The 20,376-nt window shown below is 39.4% G+C and overlaps 1 protein-coding gene across 3 annotated transcripts in view; it reads right to left on the bottom strand.

The window, feature by feature from the left end:
* Positions 1-18,257: 18,257 nt before the first annotated feature.
* The window catches only part of BEND4 (BEN domain containing 4), a 33,664-nt gene continuing 31,545 nt past the window's right edge, over positions 18,258-20,376 (bottom strand). For 2 of the 3 annotated variants that reach the window (XM_027056146.2, XM_027056153.2), the window contains one exon: positions 18,258-20,075. In XM_027056146.2, the coding sequence (XP_026911947.2) occupies positions 19,858-20,075 (218 nt within the window). In that variant the 3' untranslated portion in view covers positions 18,258-19,857. The remainder of the gene's footprint in view (positions 20,076-20,376) is intronic. The other variant, XM_027056158.2, reaches the window with a different exon arrangement.

The raw sequence follows: 20,376 nt of genomic DNA, 5'->3' as shown, positions 1-20,376 counted from the left end.
AAAAAATTTATGTTGTGTTTGTGGCTTATCAGTTCATTTTGAGTGGGAGGCCCTGTGTTATGAACATTGTTAATATAAGTTTGTGTCCTTTCAAGATAATTAATAATTTGGAGAATAATCCTCACCTGAAGATATAAATTCTGGTTTGTAGGTTCCAGAAGTCAGTAGTGTTATTTTATCAACTTGACTCACTCTACGTATTCTTCCGCAAGCTAACAGGCACTATACTTGAGGTCATCAAGCTGATGCTTTGGAGGTATATTACGGTTCAGATTCTGACTCTGCTACTCACTGTATGTGTGGCCTCAGGCAAGTTGCTTTACTCCCTTTGCTTCGGTTTTCTTACCTATTAAATGGTGCTAACAGCATTATCCACCTGCATAGGGATTAAATAAGATATCAGATGTAAAATGCTATACTGTTTCATGCCTGGCAAGAGTATAATTAAACTTAGCTGATATTATTATTGAAAATATTTCAAATAATTCATTGATTAATATAATCACTCATTGAACGCCTTCTCGCTAGGCATTTTTCTGTATTATTTAATTCTTTTAATACACGTTCATTTCTCTCCCCGAAGCATTAACTGCTATGGAAATTCTCTTCTGCTGAAAACGACTAGAAAACCAGACACAATATGTGGGGCAAGCACTGTTTGAAGACACGGGACAGGAGGCCGAGCAGGATTCCTTAGAAAAGAGAAAGAAAGACAAGGTCTTTACTACTGCCCCACCTTACTGCCTCAGGCACTTTCTAGGCTGCAGTGCAGAAATGGATAGGCCAAACAGAGCCTGAAGATCTCGGGTAGTTGAGATAAAACTGGAGTTCAAAGAATAGAGAGTCTGTCATGCATATTATAATAGAGGATGGAGGTACAGAGAGAAAGCTATGCACATCTGTAATGAGAGTCTTTCAAGTCTTTGGTTTAGTAATTACCTCTGCATGCATGTGGTAAAACTCCTCAAAACAAGGGAAACAATAATTGGAAATCAGTAGACCTACAATTCCCAGGGTTCGCACAAAGCTAGAATAGTTCATTCTTCCGTCAGTCAGGAGGGAGAAACCTTATCATATACAGGATATTTCACAGAGGCCTTGGAAGGGTCACATCTTTATGAGGTTAAATTAACCCTAGAGTAAAGGCTTCTCTGGACCTACCCTAGCAAAGCCCAAACAAGCCTCAGAAGAATCAAACTGATCTGCAAATAACTTAATTGCATGCTAGAACAGAATTCAACACTTTATAAAAGAATACAAGATCCAGCAGTAAACATAAAATTCACAATGGTTGGCGTCCCATCAATAATTCCTAGTAGGAGGAGATGACCCATAACTAAGGAAAAAAAATAAATCAATAGAAATAGCCCTGGAAATGACAGAGATGAAGAAATTGACAGAGAAGGACCTAAGGACAATTATGTACATACAGACTTGCTGAAGAGTATAAATGAAAACGTGAACATACGAGGGCAGATGCGAATGAAGAGATACATCCAAGAAATAAACTGTGTGTGTATGTGTATATATACACTTCAAGAAATAAAAAAAATACTGTATCTGAAAAGAAAAATACACTGGATGGAATTCATAACAGATTTGGCACTGCAAAAGACAAGATGAGTGAATTTGAAGTAATATGCGCTATCCCAGATACAGCCCAGACTGAAGAAAATAGAGTGCATGGTCCCTGTGGGACAATATCAGTCTGCTATATGCTTGTATTAGTTTGCTATGGCTGCTGTAACAAACTACCACAAACTCAGTAGCTTAAAGCAACACAAATTTATTATCTTACAGTCCTGTAGGTTAGAGGTCCAATGAGGGTCTCACTGGTGTTGATAGAGCTGCATTTCTTTTTGGAGGCTCTGGAGAAGAATCCTTTTCTTGGCCTTTCCCAGCTTCTAGTTGTTGGCTCATGGTCTCCTTCCTCCATCCCCAGACCAGCAACAGTGAGTCAGAGCCTCACATCGCACTGCTCTTTCTCTCATGCTCCCTTTTCCACTTTTAAGAACCTTTGCGATTACAGTGGGCCCGCCAAGATAAGACAGGATCATCTCCCTTTTTCAGGTCCCCTTTGCCATGTAACCTAACACATTTGCAGATGCTGGGGGCTGGGATGTAGGCCTCTTTAGGGAGCCATTATTTTGCCTTCTACAACTTGTAATTGGAGTGCCAGAAGGAGAGGAGAAAGAAGGGAGGACAGAAAATATGTTTGAAGAAATTACAGGAAAATTTTCCAAATATGATGAAAAATATAAACCCATAGTTTCAAGAAGTTGAACAAACCCCAAGTAGAATAAATATAAAGAAAACCAGACCAAGGCATATCATCATCAAACTTGAAAAAACATTGGTAAAAACCTTAAAAGCAGAGGACCCATATGTCCAAAGATTCTTAGATTAGAAATATAGGAAAATTCACATCAGAGGCCCCTGGGTGCTCACTTGGTTGAGTGTCGGGACTCTTGATTTCGGCTCAGCTTATGATCCCAGTGTCATGGGATTGAGCTGCACATCCGGCTACATGCTGTCACTCTCAGTCTCCCTCTGCTCCTCCCCCTTGCTCAGGTGCTCTCTTTCAGAAAGAAAGAAAGAAGAAAGAAAGAAAGAAAGAAAGAAAGAAAGAAAGAAAGAAAGAAAGAAAGAAAGGGAGGGAAAGGAAGAAAGAAAGAGAGAGAGAGAGAGAAAGAAAAGACAAGAAAAAAAAAAGGAACTTCTGTGCAAGCCAGAAGAAAACAGACGGACATCTTTAAAATGCTAACAGAAACAAAACCTCTCAATCTAGAATTCTGTACTCAGGGAAGACCTCTTACAGAAGTGAAGGTGAAATAAAGAACTTTTCAGACACACAAAGCTGTAAGAATTCTTCAAACAGCAGGCCTCCACTACAAGAAAAGTTAAAGCAAGTTCTACAGGCAGAAGGAAAATGAAAACAGATGGAAATCTGGATAGAATGAAAAACACTGAAATAAGTGAGTAAATAGTAAAAATGTTTTCTTATTTTTAAAATGAATGGATAGTTGATGGTTTAAAGCAAAAATAAGTGTATATTGTATTATAGGGCATATATATGTCAAATGTAGAACTAAGATATATCGCAGCGATAGCATAGATACTAGCAGAGAAGAAATAGTGTACTGTTAGGAGGTTCTTATACCTGCAGAGGTGTTACAGTACTTGAAGGCAGATTGTGATAAATTGAAGATATACACTCTAATCTGTAAAGCAAACTTTAAAAAAGAAAACAAAGAGGTACAGCTAATATGAGCTTACAAAAGACATAAAATGGAATCATGAAAGATACACAAAACAGGGCAGAAAAAAGGAACAAAAAACCAAGGGATGAGACAGAAAAATCAATAGAAAATGGTAGATTTAAACAGAACTGTATCAATAATCACAGTAAGTATAAAATGAACTAAACACTTCAGTTAAAGGCAGAGATTGTGTGATAAGATAAAAAAGTAAGACCCAACGCTATGATGCCTATAAGAAATCCACTGTAATTATCAAGATTCCTATACACCTATATGCGTAATAGGATGGAATGAGTTATGCCACATTAACATCAATCAAAAGAAAGTTGGAATAGGCATATTAATATCAGACAAAGTAGATATTAGAATAAAAAGTGTTACCAGTTATAATGGAAGTTATTTCATAACGATAAAGTGGTTAATTCTTCAGAAGGTCAAAATAATCCAAGCATTTATGTATCTAAAAACAGAGCGTCAAAATACATGAAGCAAAAATTGATAGAACTGAAAGGAGAAACAGATAAACCCACATAGCACCCTTCTCACAGTGATCAATAGAAGGAGGCCAAAAAGCTAGTAAGTATATAGAAGATGTGAACAACACTAACAACTAACTTGACCTATTCAACATTTATAGAACATTCCACCCTAAAACAGAAATGCACATTCTTCTTTTGAAGGGCACTTGGGATATTTACCAATAAAGATCATATGCTTGGCCATAAAACACATGTCAATAAGAATTTATATCTTACAAAATATGTTCTTTGGCCAAAATGGGATCAAATTAAAAACTCATAAAATGTAGAATTAAAATATATGACAGCGGTAGCAACAAGGACAGGAAGAGAGAAATGGAGGGGTACTGTTGTATGATCCTTACACGATTCACAAAGTGGTATGACTTTATTTTAAGGCAGAGCATGATAGGTCGAAGATGTATATCGTAAATCACAGAGAAACCAGTAAAACACACATGTGCACACACCAAGAGGCGCAGCTACTAAGCCAACAGTGAAGATAAAATAGGATAATAATCCAAACAAGGCTGTAAACAAGGAACAAAGAAGAGACAAAACATAAATAAGATGTCAGCTTTAATTCTTATTTTAACTCAAAGAGGCAGATATCATTTCACAGATAAGGGAACTAAAACTCAGGGACCTTTATATAACTCACCCAAAGTGACACACGCAGCATGTCCTCGGGATGCCATGGCATTGTAGCATTGTGCGTGTGTATGCATTCTAGCTCCTTGCGCATGTAATTTGGAGAACCGAACCTATGTCCTCATCATTTGTGCATATGATTGGCATTTATATTTCTGTGTGCCTATGTAACCAAAATGCATTCTCACTTTTCAAATGACAGTGAAGTTACACAGGATTATTGCTTGTTTTCCTATCTGTCCTCACTCTCCATCGCAGGTCGGGATATGCCAGCGTCTCTATAACTGAGGGAGTGGGGCGAGATGGCATAAGCAGCCTACACTGCTGTACAGCATCAGCTCACTGACTGCAAGTAGAACAACTTAAATTATTTCCCATAAATCTCTTCAAATCCTGACAAGCTTTTTGCTGTGTTCATCGTCTGTGTATATACATGGATAGGAGTACAGTGCACTAACATGTTAAAAAATATCTTGGAACTCCATACAATATGTCAGCTACTGCGCTAGGCAGAAAATATGAAAAGGTGAAAAAATTAATTATGTCCCCTGACATAAAGCTAAAAGTGTCACGAGGTGTACAGACTGAACAAGGAATCACACAAATACCTAATGATGATATTGTCGTAAGTGCTATGGAAGCAACAGAATGCCATGATAGGTGGAAAGGATCATCTATTTGCTACCCCCCACCTCACCCCGAGTATTATTACCGTGCTAATGCTACTTGTTTGCCTTTCAAATTTCTGGGATATTCCTGGGGCTATTCATTGTTATCCACAAATTCAATGGGAATAGCCATTTTTTCTTTTACCAAGTGTTTGGAGGACTTTGAAACTATCACAAAGCCACCAAGCCAGAAGTTGACAGTAGGTAATATAGTTTACTAATAAAACAGTTCTTTCAACTTGAGCATGCTTGGACCCAAGTGATTTCTTTTTCACAAGGTATTTCTAGTACTAGTAGTCTCTTGAGTAGGAAGGGCTGTCGCCTGCAATTATTTTGAGTTATTCATCCTTTCCTTTCCCCTCTGCCAAAAGAACAATAATTTTTAAGAGTAAAGATTCAACTAGGAATTTTTCATTGTAACACAGGCTTTAACCATAGGATTTCAGAAGAAAACGCTTCAGGCCCTCCATTTACAAATGGGTGTGGACGACTTGGCTGTACCAGAAGGATGTCACCCCAGTACGAAAGGGGCACACCCAGATCCTACCGCACTCATGGTGAGCTGTGTCCTGGGAGAAACAGCCCGGCTCAATGCCTAGGGGGCCCTCTGTCCTGTCTCGCCAAGACCAGATCTTGAAGGGATTGTTTCTGATTCTCTTCCACCACAGCCCATTGGCTGGAGCCGTGACCAGCTGCAAGCCCTAGTGTTGGTCTGAAAAGATCACGGTTCTCTTGCTCCACAGTCTGTCTTTTCCCCGGGGGATAGAACCGGAGACCCAAGGGGCAGGGCCCAGGACTGAGCACTAGCACGGTGCCTAGCACATACTAAACAATAAATGCTTCAAAAAGAAAAGAAGGAAAAAGAAAAGGAAACATAAAATGGGTATTTGGCTTCCGATAGCTCGAAAGGGAGACAGAACTAAAGACAGTTTTTGTTGGTTTAGTTGTTGGGTAAGAACCACAGCAGGAAGAGACAAGAAGCAATGATTTTAAAAAGCACTGGATCATTATCTGGTTACTGGTTTGTAAAAGTAACTTTAGGAACAAATTTGAGTGGCCGGGTTTTAAATATTCTCCCCAAGTATTTTCATGGGTAGGCACTTAGTACTTAGGCAAGAGGAACATCTGCTCGCTGAACGGATATGACTGCACAGGGTAAAGGCACTCAAACGACTCCGTTTGCCTTTCTGATTAGAACACAGGGGAGGTTGGGCGGGCGGAACACGGAGGGAACGGCGTGGGCGGCGGCTTCTGCAGTGTGTGCCTGCCGCCATGTAAATGGGCACGTTTGTCCCGCTAACAGAATGGGCAGGATTGTTTCTAGCACAGAGCAATTGTCCTTCAAAAATGTTTCTTTATAAATGTTTTTATTAGTATAATATAAAGTTTTTAATATTAAAGAACCCACCATATTAAAGCTTGGCAGAATTTTGAGAAGGTATATGCGTTGGGTTTCAAGGTCTTGTGGGGAGCAAAGCAGATTTGTTTAAGTAATGATGTATGTAGCACAATGCTTTTTTAATAGTGTAATTTTCATCTTGAAAATGCCTCATCCATTTGCCTAATACCCTCTTTCTAGACTAATATTTTGGGCATTTCATTTTAACACTTTAGAGCAGTGTATTTTACGCCAAAGTCTTTCTTATGTAGCCAACAAGTGCTATCAGAAGCAATGGAGAACTGTGAGATAAGCTATCAAGGAAAAGGTGGTTCTGAGCAGAGGAGAAGGTTCTAGGTTAAGAGTTTTTAACATGGAGACCACCGATAAGCTTTAGGGGACTCAAGAACCCTTGGGAATATCCTGGAAAATCCTTAGTGTCTGTTCATCTAGGGAGACAGTCCCTAGTTTGTATAGGATTCGAGTGGTTCTCACCCAAGAGTTAGAATCACTCTTGTAATAGGAGTCAACACAGACTAAGTCTGCTACAGGAACAATCTAATCCTGAGATCTTGGTAGCTTAAAGCCACAGTTGGTTCTCACTCATGAAGTTATTGCCCCTTCCAGCTCCTGTCAGACAACAGACACTTGTTCAGAGTTTACTCTGCTCAAAGGCTCCCAGATAGGATCCCAGAGAGGGAGGGAAGCAGGTCCCCTGGACATCCCATGTCCTTCCCTCTGGGGCAAGTTCCTCACTTTTCCTTATCCATCAGATTCTCACCCTCATTGCAGGCAAGGAGGGGACAGAAACTTGGTGGGGAAGTGGCAGCAAGGTTGAGAGGATAGATTCTATGGATAAATTGGAACAGATAGTTTGAAATGTTTTTGTTGGTTTGGGGCAGGGACAAGGGACATAGATGACAGGAAGGGATAAAGGAGGTGTCATTTATTTTTTTTTTTTGTTTTTAATTTCTAAAATTTACTTATTTTTGAGAGACAGAGACAGAGCGTGAGTGGGGGAGGGGCAGAGAGAGAGGGAGACACAGAATCCGAAGCAGGGTCCAGACTCTGAGCTGTCAGCAAAGACCTGACACGGGATTCAAACTCACAAACCACAAGATCATGACCTGAGCCGAAGTCAGATGCTGAACCGACTGAGCCACCCAGGCACCTGGAGGTGTCTTATTTCTGAAGTTAGATATTAAACACCACTACTGATGTTCTGGGAAGCATTCTAATATAATCTGGAATTCACCTATTTTCAGATAGAAATAGCTTTTAATAATAAAGCACTATTAAATGAACTTTCAGAGATAAATGCAAAGACAAGAAGGGGAAAAGGGGGGGTTGATGGTGGTAGAGAATAAGCATACCAGAAAAGCTGAGCTAAAGGAAGATGTAAGGTACAACTTAACCCTAGGCTTCCTGACAGCCAAAGCAGAAAGGGAGACACCAATAAGAAATTTGTAAAACATGGTTTTAGGGGACTGCATTATTTTGATATTCATTTAGGCACTGCTGGGAAATAGCTGCATGAACTTGAGCAAATTACTAGAATTTTCCGGGCCTTACTTTTCCTTAAGTGATGGTAATTGCCTATTGAATCAGAAGATCTTGAAATTCCTTCTGTCCTTAACTTCTCAATCATTATTACTAGGCCTTTCAGGGAAAGGGCTTGTTTTATACTTTTCACTAGGATTATACACTTTTTCATTAAACAATGAAAATACACTTTTTTATTAAACAAGTATTTATAGTTCCTTGTAAATTCATGAGAATTTTCCCCATTAAATATCCCTAAAGAGCAGTGTGACAGAGTTCCCCAATCTTTACCAATTCTAGAGCTATCATATATTTCATATATCATATGCCTAGTTTTGGCTTTGACATTCTTCTGTAATCACAGAAAAACAGTCTACCCAAAAATACACCAGAAACTGAAAGGGTAATTATTTAGCACAAAATGCTAATAGAAAATACAATACAACCCACAATCAAACACGTTATTATGTTTTTGTTTTTGTTTTTTTTTCAGTTGAATTGAAAATGCTTCTCTGTTGCCAGGAAGGAGAATGAATCATTGTCACTGGTACAAAAAAAGAGACAGAGTAGAAGACATTCATACCTCTGTTCCTCGGATCTCCCCAGGGCCTGAATTCCTCCTTAGCATCTGGCAGAGGCTGAAGAGTCTCTGTTTTCAGTCTCTTATTGTTGGGAAGAGGACCCTAGGTTTTAAAAAAGTGCCCGTATTTACAGTTACATGTTCTGGTCCCTGTGCTTCTATTCAAGCACACAGCCTACTATTTGTTATATTTCATTTTCATCAGTGTATTCTTAAATATTTTTGTGCCTTGATGAATTTTGACTTTTATAACTAAAGAAAGTAAACAAAATCAGGATCAATCTAGTCTATAAGATTTTTGTGAAATGAGAATGAATGTTTATGTCTTAAAGCTATATTTCAAAACTATTGCATAAGCCAATTTATTAAAATTTGACATTTAATAAGTACAAAGACTCAGATTCTATTCTAGACATATTTCATTCCATCTTATTGATGATTGATCGATTGAAGCATTGTTTCTTAAACATCAGGACCAATGCGGGGCGCCTGGATGGCTCAGTCAGGTGAGTGTCTGGCTCTTGATTTCAGCTCAGGTCATGATCTCATGGTTTGTGGGATCAAGCCCTGCGTCAGGCTCTGTGTTGACAGTGTGGAGCCTGCTTGGGATTCTCTCTCCTTCTCTCTGCCCCTCCCCTGCTTGCTCTCTCTCTTGAAAATAAATAAACTTACACACACTAAAACACATAAAGACCAACGAATAGGGAGGGCTGTTAGCAGAGGCATTGAGACTGTGTCTCTAATGAGCTTTAGTACTAAATATGAACCAAGACTTGCCTGGAACCCAGAAATTGCACAAATGTTCATCTGTGCATTCTTTGCAGGGTTTTAAGTGGCAGACTTCTCAGGCCATATTGAACGATAAATTATAGTTTGACCAGCCAGAGCCGGACAGAGTTAAAAGGTAGTTGCTGTGTTAGCCTAATTGTTGTAACTTTTTTCTGTCTTGAAAGTCCTACAGATACTACTACCTTCAAAGATGAGTTTTATTGAAGTAGGTAAAACCTATTCTTCTTACCTGTAGTTGCACTGCCTGGATTTGGACTGCCTGGATTAGTACCTTGGCTTCACCACTTCACCACTACTAGCTCTGTAACCTTGGGAAGCATCAGTTTACTCATCTGTAGAATGGGAATATTAGTTTACCTCAGATTCATTAAGAAGATATAGTGATAATTTTAGTAAAACACTTAACCTACTGACTAAATAAATATTAACTATTCCAATTTATTGAGAACTATAAGGTCACTTATGTAAAGAAGTCAACTCTCAGGATGTCGATGAGGTGGGACCAAAGAGCTCCATTATCAAATGTGCCTCATGTCCTCCCTGTGTCCTTTCTGCACTTGGCTTGGTGTCCCAGCATGTCAACTTGTATGGACATGAATGGGTTCCCTGCCTTCCGGTTTCCAGTTGCTTTCAGTTAGAGGGGAGCAGCAGAAGGAGTTGGAAAAGAGGAGGGAGATCAACATACTGACCCTCCAGCTCCCTCCCTACAGGCTCTGCCAAGTCTAACCATGTCTCTTACATGGAGATCACATTTCCTGGTGGGGAGCCTTCTCCACACGGTCCTAATTCCAGTGCTAGCACTCACTCCCCCTACCCCTCCAGGCTAATGACAGCACCCTGCTGGTCTCAGGTCTGGACACTACACTCTCCCTTGTCATTTCAGTGCATCCTGCCTACACCTTTTTACCAAATGTCTTTATTAAACACTTCTCAGATCAACTGGGCCGTTTCCGGACAGGCTGAAATACCAGGTATGTATCACTACGACTGTGTCTATGAGAGGTCTGAATGACAGCTTTAAGATGGGGGAATAAAGGAAAAAAGGAAAAAAAGTAATTCAACAAGGATTTGGGAGTATAATAAATCATATATGAATAAATCTCTCCCTGACTTGGCATGTACTTTGGCAGAGACAGTCAAATTGAATTGTCTTGGTGATAGAGACACAGGCTCAGTAGTACTTATTTTCTCTCATTTTATGCCTGATTAAGCTTTTTGTATACAGCTCTATTTGGAGGAACAAGTTGCTCAGTGGAACTTGGGGTTTTCTCATTATTCACAATAGGTTTTTGTCATTTTCCTCCAAACAGGTACCCAGCCATTGGCTGTACTCCTTTGGTTCTCGGGATATGGTCCTTATAGTGCCAGACGCATCAGGCTTCCAATAAATAGGCTGTGCGAATGTATAATCAACTTTAAAGGGATTACATCATAATATATTCCATTCCTTAATTATGTAAACTGTGTACTGATCAGCATACTCTAAAATTGGCCTACCTAGCATTTTGACAATTCAGAATATTTCATTTTACAAATGGAGCCATCTAAATGTGGCCATTTTGCCTGGTGTCTTGTAGCATATTTTCAAGGTTCATCCATATGGTATGGTAGTAGGTATTGGTATTTTACTCCTTCTTTTATGGCTGAATAATATTCTACCATGTGGCTACACCACATTTTTTTAACACCATATTTTGTTTATCCATTCATCAATTGATGGACATTTGGGTTGTTTCCATTTTTGGTCATTATAAAGAATGCTCCTGGGAACATCTGTATACAAGTTTTTGTGTAGACTAGAATTGCTGGGTCACATGTTAACTCTGTATGTAACTTTTCAAGCAACTGCGGGACTGCTCTTCAAAATGACAAGGTTTTGGTATCTCTGAATCCTGGCCAACATTTGTTATTGTGTGTCATCTTCACTGTAGCCATCCTAGAGAAGTGGTATTTCATTGTGGTTTGGTTTACATTTCCCTAACGACTAATGATGTTGAACCTCTTTTCATGTGCTTATTGGCCATTTATACATCTTCCTTGGAGAATGTGTATTCATCCTTTGCCCGCCTTTAATTGGGCTATTTATTGAGTTACGAGTTCTATATATTCTGACTACGAGTCTCTTATCACACATATGACTTGCAAGTATTTTCTCCTAGTCTGTGGGTTGTCTTTTCATTCCTCATAGTGTTCTCTGAAGCACAAAAGTAATGAAGTCCAGTTAATCTATTGTTTTTGATGTTGCTTATGCTTTTGGGTTTCACATATGGACAGATCCTATCCCCTAATCCAAGATCATGAAGATTTAATAGTTTTCTTCTAATAGTTCTATAATTTTAGCTCTTATATTTAGGTCTATGATCCAATTTGACTTTTTTTGCATATGCTGTTGACAAAGGGGTCCAACAGCATTCTTCTTTTTTTTAAGGTAGTCTCTATCCCCAATATGGGGCTCAAACTCATGACCCCCAGATCAAGAGTCACGTGCTCTACTGAGCCAGTCAGGTACCCCTCTTTTTGATGAGGCGATGATGTGGTCCCAGCAACATTTGTTGAAAAGACTATGCTTTCCCCATTGAACTGTCTTGGCTCTTTGTTAAAAATCAATTGAACATAAATATAAGGATGTATATATGTTGGCTACCTGGGTTCCTTGCATTTCCCTATGAATTTAGGATCAGCTTGTCAATTTCTGCAAAGAATTCTGTGATTTGGATAGGAATTCCATTTAATTTGTAGATCATTTCCAGTATTGCCATCTTAAGTCTTCCACTCCATTATCATTATGATCTAGATCTTTTAAACTTCCTTCCAACTGATGTTTTGTAGTTTCCAGTGTATAAGTCTGGCACTTATTTTGTTAAATTTATTCTTCAGTATATTATTCTTTCCAATATTATCGTAAGTAGAATTGTTTTCTTAAATTCATTTTCAAGTCGTTTGTTGCTGGTGTTTAGAAATACAATTAATTCTTGACTCTCATATCTTGCAACCTGAATTTGTTCCTAATACTTTTTAAGTATTTAAATCTGAAGCTTTACCCTATGTGTCTGGGGTAAATATTCAAAATATTTGAGAATATTTGATAACATATTTTTAATGTTTATTTTGCAGAGAAAGAGAGGGAGACCGAACGCGAGTGAGGGAGGGGCAGAGAGGGAGACAAGAGATTCTGAGGCAGGCTCCAAGCCCTGAGCTGTCAACACAGACCCCGACGTGGTGAACTCACGAACCATGAGACCATAACCTGAGCTGAAGTTGGACACTTAATTGAGCCACCCAGGTGCCCCTTGATTACATATTCTTAAGCTCGTTACTTAATAATCCTTTTTTAATGCTTTAGAATAATGAAATAATTTAAATTCCATTTTAATTGGTATTCCAATTCAAACCCAAATTATTTGGATCAAATTACTGCTTCATCCAAAACAACTGGTTGAAACGTTGCATCTTATGGTGAAAAAAATCACATCTTTATGTTTCCCCTAAAATGAAACAAGTGTTTTTAGCTTTTACTTAGTCTGATTTATGAAATAACATTTATTCAAATTTATTATTCTATAATGGTTGATATGCCTGATGTATATTTTATGCAATAACTAAAAGTGGGAAGCCACAACCATGCCACCCTATTTAGCCATAACTATTTTGTTTTTGTATTCAGATCACTGTTCAAAAACCATAAACAATCAACATTGTTCATTTTTAAAGGTCATGAGTAACAGCTTGTAGGATTTTCTCCTCCTTGGTAGAATGGCTCTGTTGAGTAGGAAACAAGTGTGCTTGAAGTATGAATGTACAAAATAGCAGGCATAAGTCCTCCTGGATTCCATGCCTCTCTTAGATCGTCATTAGTTGTCTCTTTCATTCACTAGATTGCATGACTTTTCTGAATGATTTTTGGTCCGTTCTCTGACATAAGTTGAGTATCTTGTATTTGGGTATTAAGTATGTAATATTTTCTTGGCATTCCAAGACAGGCAGAAAAGCCTTAGCTTCAGGGGGCATAATGTTCTTTTCAAAAACAAACAAACAAAAACAACCACCACCCAGAAAACATTCTTCAATGAATTGGGAGAAAGATGCAAAAGGCAAGTTGAAACACTTAACAGAGACTTGACATTTATTGTGCAATTTTATCTCCAACAGAACATGTGGCATTCTAGAGGTATATGAGGTCATAAAATCAATACTCCAATTAGAACACCTGAAATAATTGGCTCTAGTAACAAATGTTTCTTATAATTAAAAATATTGAATGTTTAAAAAACTCTTATAACATTTTAAGTTCCTAAAAGAAATGTGCCTAACACTTAAAAAACAACTTACTTTTCTATATAAATTGTTCACAAAAAATTCTTGCTAGTCTATATTACACTATGCATTTATAGTTTTATTAACATATCCCTAGTGGGTATTAATTCTACACAGTACAATCCAATAGAAATTATTCATAGAGAATCAACAAGACTCCAACAATAAAAATATTAGGATCAATGGATTTGTCACAGTTTCTCCACAAGTGTTCATCATAGAAAATAGAGTAAAGGCAAGTTGGCCCCAGTGTTAGGCTGCTACATGAAGTTCCAGAGAGGAGAGACACAGAGGCAGTGCTTACACTGGGCAAGGGCAGGCTGGACCAGTGACCTCAACAGTTTCAGGACCCATCACACGGTCTGGCATGCCCTGTTCCCAAGAAACACAAGCCAGGCCTTGGCAGGCTCTTGAACTTAAACACAGCCAAAGAGATGTTAAAGCCATAACTACAGGAAAGAATCGACAGATTACTGTATTTTCCTACAAAATCTTCACAACAGTTCTCACAGTGAAATCGTAAATTAAATCCCTCTTCCAAACCAGACTCATCAATCTAAGGCTACAAACACAACAAATGTGAAAAGTGAATGAAACATTAGCTCACTGATGCCCAGTGTCATTTCTAACATTTAGGAGTTCCCAAAGAGTATCACTTCACTGAGTTCAAATTTTTGCTTTTATATCCCTGCATTTTTGTACAGGAAATCTACAAAGCAGATGTGAACAAAGTAGCAATTTTAATTTATTCACTACTTAAAATTTTTTTCTAGTCTTTAACATGGAATCTTATGTAAGTCATGTCTTATGCAGAAACCTGGGCAGTTACCAGAGGATATATGGTTTATAAGTTCCTATTTAAGCATCAATGTATTTTAAAGGTGGTTTTTAAGAACACAAATATCATCTTTCCCTTGATGCCATAAATTAAACAAAATCCATCCCAAAGTGTTGATGGGATCTGAGAACTTTACTTTGACTACTGGAGAAAACTGAAGTAGTCACCCTGCTTATTACTAAGCCCAAAGTGATCCTCTTATTAGCTGAGTACCTTGAACAGTGACCTTATCAATACACTGGGATAATAACAGGAACTTACAGCCTCAGAGGATGGTCAGGAGGGTTAAAAGGAGAGAATGCATTAAAGTGCTTAGTGAGTACCTGGCGCACAAGAACTCAATGAGTATCAGTTGTAGTTACTGCTGTTGTTGTTAGTGGTTTGGGATGAGCCTAAATAGTTTTCCAACGTGGCCAAGACCCACGTGGCCATTTATACTGTGGCAATTATTCTGAAAATGAACAGGTTTTTTAATGAGTCTTCTCAGCAGATAGATTTTCATTACAATTTGGGGAATTGTGATTCATAAACACCTAGACCTTGTATCAGCCAACTATGGATGGTCACGAGGAAAATGAATGTGGCCATTTTACCACAAAGATTTGGTAATTTAGTGGTTCAACAGCCAAACTAACCAACCTGGTCATTAGGCTACCTGGACAGAGTCCAGTCCTCTCAATGCTTCTTGCAACTGAATACACTGTAGAGGGTAAAAGTGGTCTCTAATGCATAGATATTATCAGTTATGGTTTTGAATTTTACACACCAAGAGGCACGTACTGACGGGTCGTTACTTTTGCACTTCACACTGGTGTCAATCCTTCACTCTCTAAAAAAACAACCTAAATAGAAGACCCAATGCCATTGGCTGCCAATGCAAGTAACTTTGCCGAGGGCCATCAGCTGGGTAACATTTTCCTATTATTCCAAGAGATTATTCCAAGGGAAGAGATCTTCATTCAGTCGTTATATGACTGAAAGAAGCCATCACTGTGTTTACAATAATATACCATAGCGATACATACCGCTGTTTAGACACATTTACATTAGAGTTCTGACTCAAGCGTTCTAGTTGACATGTTTTGCCAGGCAGCTACGGCAAGTGTCGCCACATTAAACATACACCAGCAAGACTGGCACCATATGTGCAAAATCATTCTCTATTATATTTCTAGAAATTGGTATGTAAGAGCTGTCAAAAATTACAGATCTGCACTGTCAAACGACATAGCACTGAATGAGAAAAGTTACGTTTAAGTATTTCCTAAAAATAAAGTTACCCAAGAATGGGATTTTAACAAATGACTGAAATCTAAGAAAAAATGAAGGAGGTAGTGAATGGGTATTGGGTTTAGATTCTAGAGCACGGGTTTGACAGAATCCAAATGAGAGCAAATGTATGTTTGCTTTTCTGAAAATAGTGCCTGTTTCATCTCGCAGGACGCTCCCTCCATTTTCTGAGAGCAACAGAAGGGAGGACAAGACATTAAAGGTGGCAGGAAAATGGAGAAATCCAAGTTTGGATTATCGTCTAGACTCTGGATATTACAGGAATAGCTACTGGACTTTAAAAACCATTCTATCCACATCTGACACGTGGGGTAGTCAGACCAAATAATACATCATGACACTTTATACCCCTATAATCCTGATAAATCTTTTAGTCAATGTATTTATAACTGATGAAGAGCCAAGAAAGATCCGAAATATAAATTCACTTACTTGCTCTACAGCTGTGAAACAGTTACCAAAGGAAAGGGCAGCAATTTTTTGCGGACATTGTCATTACCCTCCTACATTCCTGGTGAAACCTTACACAAATGGTGACAGTAACCTAAACCCTGAGGTGGAAACTGGGGGTGTAACAGAGAGATGCCCAAGGTCAAGGGCTGGATGTAATATTTTCAAGTAAAAAGTACAAACTTTAATCTTTACAGATTTCCTTCAAAGCATTTAGCATGGGGGTTAAACCATGAGATTGTGAACAGTGCATCTCGAAGACACTGTGAGAAACGTGCCTCTAGTAAAAGTGCTCACACAAAGTTCCCCTCCATGGGTTCCGGGCCTACATCCTCTGATGGGGATCACTGAGGTTATCCTGAGCCCAGCAGAACTGCATCTGGGGCTCCAGGTCAGTTTGAAAAGTAGGCATATACTCTTTGTCACAGGATTTTAATTTGGGAAAACACAAGACACATTAAGACTCTTTCACTGTTGAAGACTCCTCTGATAGCTGGGATTAGGGGCTACAGCTAGTACTGATAAAAATGCCAAGTTTAGTCTTTCCTGTCAGGCCAGCCCTGTGACCTCCTTCTGTCATCACGGAAGTGGAGCATAGCTGCATCCTGAGCTGTTTTCACTCAATCCATTTTACACCAACAACAGAATGACCCAAGGAGGGTTCCAAAAGCTGACATGAGACTAAGTTTCTATCCATGAAAGCAATCAGTCCAATTGCCAGACATGTAGAATATCCAACTCAAGAAAATAAGCAACATCTTAAGGACTTCAAAGAGATCAATAGAAAGACAGAGCAGTGAGTTCTTGGTGGTGAGCTTTTAAAATCTGGCTCCATAGAGGCCACATTGGTCTTACAAAAATAAGTGAACATCGTTTGCAAGCCCTGATTTACAAATCGGGTGACCATGCAGGCAACTACCATGAAGCAGGTTAACATAGCAGCCTTAAAGCTCAAATGGTGGCATGGACCAGACTTGAAGGAGAGGACATGGCAGAATATCCAAACAGATGCTGTGCCACAGCCCAAGTGACCATCAGCATCTGGCTAAAGGAACACAGCTAGCGGGTGAAGGATGTAGTGGGACACCTGATTCGGGGCACATACTCTTACGTACCAGGCCCGGGAGAAGCATTACAACTGGCTGTGTGATATGAGTAAGCCACTCATCTTTCTGGGACTTGGTTTCCCCATGCGCGTAAGAGATGGCCAACATGTAGTTCCAATACTTTGGAATCCGTGAAGTACTGGAAAACAGCTGATAGACAAATAATCCACCTGGGATGGTGGGAAGGGAGGGAGACCAGGTGTGCCTGTGGAGCAAAGGCTGTGAGCAACCATGTAGCTTGGGAGCAGAGCTACCCAGTAGCCTTCTTGGGTGATGATAATTACAGCCAAACAGAAAGTTCCCGTGACGCTCTCTCACAGCAGTGGTGCGAGTCCTTCATCTTTAAACACGTCAACATGCAAGGCTACAGAGAGTGAGGGCAGAGAGGCTCTCCTCATCACCCACACTCAAGACCAGCATGACACAGAGCTCCACCATGATGGGCAGATGTGAAGACATGCCGAATTCTGAAGCTTGCAAGAAAACGTACGAGTTGGAGTTTTTTTTAAAGCAGTAGTCAAATATTATTGCTAAAGGAAAAAAAGGACATTGAACTCAGCACTAAGGGTAACTGAAACCTAATGCAAAAAAGCAAAGGTAAGTTGGAAATACAGATAATAATTTTCTTCTGGCCAAGATTTCCTCTCACCAAAGAATCTTGTAAGGCGTGGACTTCTCAGACCTCTAAAAACTTTTCAAAAAGTCTCTTTCTTCCGTGGATGGCCAAAGAACAGTCGTTCCCTGGTTCCCAACCAACATCACATTTGCCCTTATCATTTCTTTTACTTACAAATGTTAGCTAACTTGTCCAAAACGGGACTGAAATATTAGTTCTCCCCACACCACTGAACAGATCTGACAAAGAACCAGCTCTATAAACACTAAAGTTTTTAATGGATGAAACTAAGAATCATAACAAAAGCTAAAGAAGGACCGTTTCCAGGGCCGTGCATATAGCTGGTGCTAAGTACTGAGCATAAAGGGTAACTTACTGTCTCACAGAAAATGGTCACAAAAACCTCCTCTTTATAAATGGATGCTCATAAACTTTCAGTGAATTTCCAACCCATTTTCAAAGCCCTTAGTCATGTTTGTAGAGGACATTGATAACCTGCAGTAACTTCTGCCCATGTAGCCCTATACTCTACAAAGAATGTAACCATCGGATCTGTGTGATGGAGGAAGACTCTCCTGCCATCCAAATATGAAGCCCTCAGAAAGATTCTAGCACCTCCACAGTATTTATAGGTAAGGAATGCTCTCAAAGACAGTACTAATTTCCCAGAAGGAGCTCAACAAATTAAACAGGGGAACACAAGTGGGAGTGCTTTAGTGTTAACTTAGCCAGAGCTTGTCGCTCAAGGGAACACTGAGTGGAAAGGAGGCACAAAACATTGGGACGAAACATTTTCATCGGTGACAACAAGTAACAAAAGTTTGGTGCAAACTGTAAAGATCAACTCAGCACAGAGAGACCCTCACATTTCAGAGAAATTACAGACAAGCCTATTGCATAGCTGTCAGAATGGCCTCGAAGCTGTGTGTATACAATTCCAGAACATCTGGTCAATTCAGTGAGTCCCATCAGTCACACCACTTGTTTGCTCTTCAGTGCACCAAACAACTAATTGAAATTCTCATCGCTCAGCCCATCACTCTGGCAATGTGTCAACAGAACCTGAGTTAAGGCTGTGGAAACTGTGGGTCTATGAACCTACAAAATTAAGCATTTGAAGGGGTTTTGGATCCTGGAGGTTTCTTGACTGACATATAATAATGAAAGCTTGCTGTTTGTAAACCCCAGAGATCATGTAGTGCCTTTCTAATCAACATGGTAGAATTTTAGGGGGTTAAAATAACTGAAAAAGAACCCAGCTGATTTCCAGTTAATCACTGTCTGGCAGTGCCTTTTCTCTGGCTTGTTTTTAATATAGGCTTTATCAAGGTAGAAACAGCATACAATGTCACCTAACCTAGGTCTTTGCTGAGAAGTATGAATTCAAGTCTTTGTAAACTATAGACAACTAATTTGAATTAAAGTAAGAGAATGTTTGTTCATTGTCCCTTAAAATAACTCCATGTCTCTACCTCCTCTCATGGGCAGGGACTCTAACTCAATCTTCTGTGAGGACCAGCTCTGCTCAGGAAGCAGCACTTACTTGAAGATTTCAGACAGCTGACCAGGAGTTCACCTATTCTTTTTACCTCCACTGTCTAGCTAGTAATCATTCCAAATCTCGTTTGTTTCTTTCTATAATATCCCGAAAGTCTGTTGCAGGTTCCAGAGACTTCCCAAATAACCCTAAAATGGATTTCTATTTGGGAAGTGTGGCAGTAGGTCAGGAGAGTTAAGGTTAGGGATGTGGAAAGTCTGACAGGAGGACATGCTTTGGACTCTCAGGTGATGATAACAGGACATTGACAACTGGAAATCTTCGGAGGACTAGCTACTACAGTGTAAAGATTTTGTCCACTAATCCCCAGACCCATCCTGGGAATTTTTATTGAAGACCTCATCCTGGGAAGCCTGGTGATCGATCCCTTCATAAAACGAGCCACCGTTGTGCAGGAAAGTCCCTACTGCCCGCCCCTGCCGGGCATGACCCACAGCATCGCTGAACACTTTGTTTATTTGTTCCTCAGAGGGCATCCACCAGTCGGGGTTGGAGGTACAGTGCATCCTAATGAATTCTGTGGGAATAAACACAACAATAAAGAGAGAGAGAGAAAAACAACTGGTTTTTGCAGAAAATGACAGACAGGCTGCTTAAACATTTACAGAAGCTCTACAAGAAATCTTTATGGGAAATCCAATGTAATGCTATGATGATGTCACTCCTTAGACTCAACTCACTACATGTAAGTTTTCTACTCATGTGCAAAAGTACAAATCCTCCTAAGGAACATCTCCTATCGAAATGAAAGGTAAATGTGATCTGTAAGATGTACGAGATACACCACGCTTGGTAAGAGTTATGAAGTACATTTCAAA

This window comes from Acinonyx jubatus, chromosome B1 (assembly GCF_027475565.1).
Source record: "Acinonyx jubatus isolate Ajub_Pintada_27869175 chromosome B1, VMU_Ajub_asm_v1.0, whole genome shotgun sequence".
NCBI lineage: Eukaryota > Metazoa > Chordata > Mammalia > Carnivora > Felidae > Acinonyx > Acinonyx jubatus.
The sequence above is the reverse complement of the archived record's forward strand: the minus strand, read 5'-3'. Positions and strand labels throughout refer to the sequence as shown.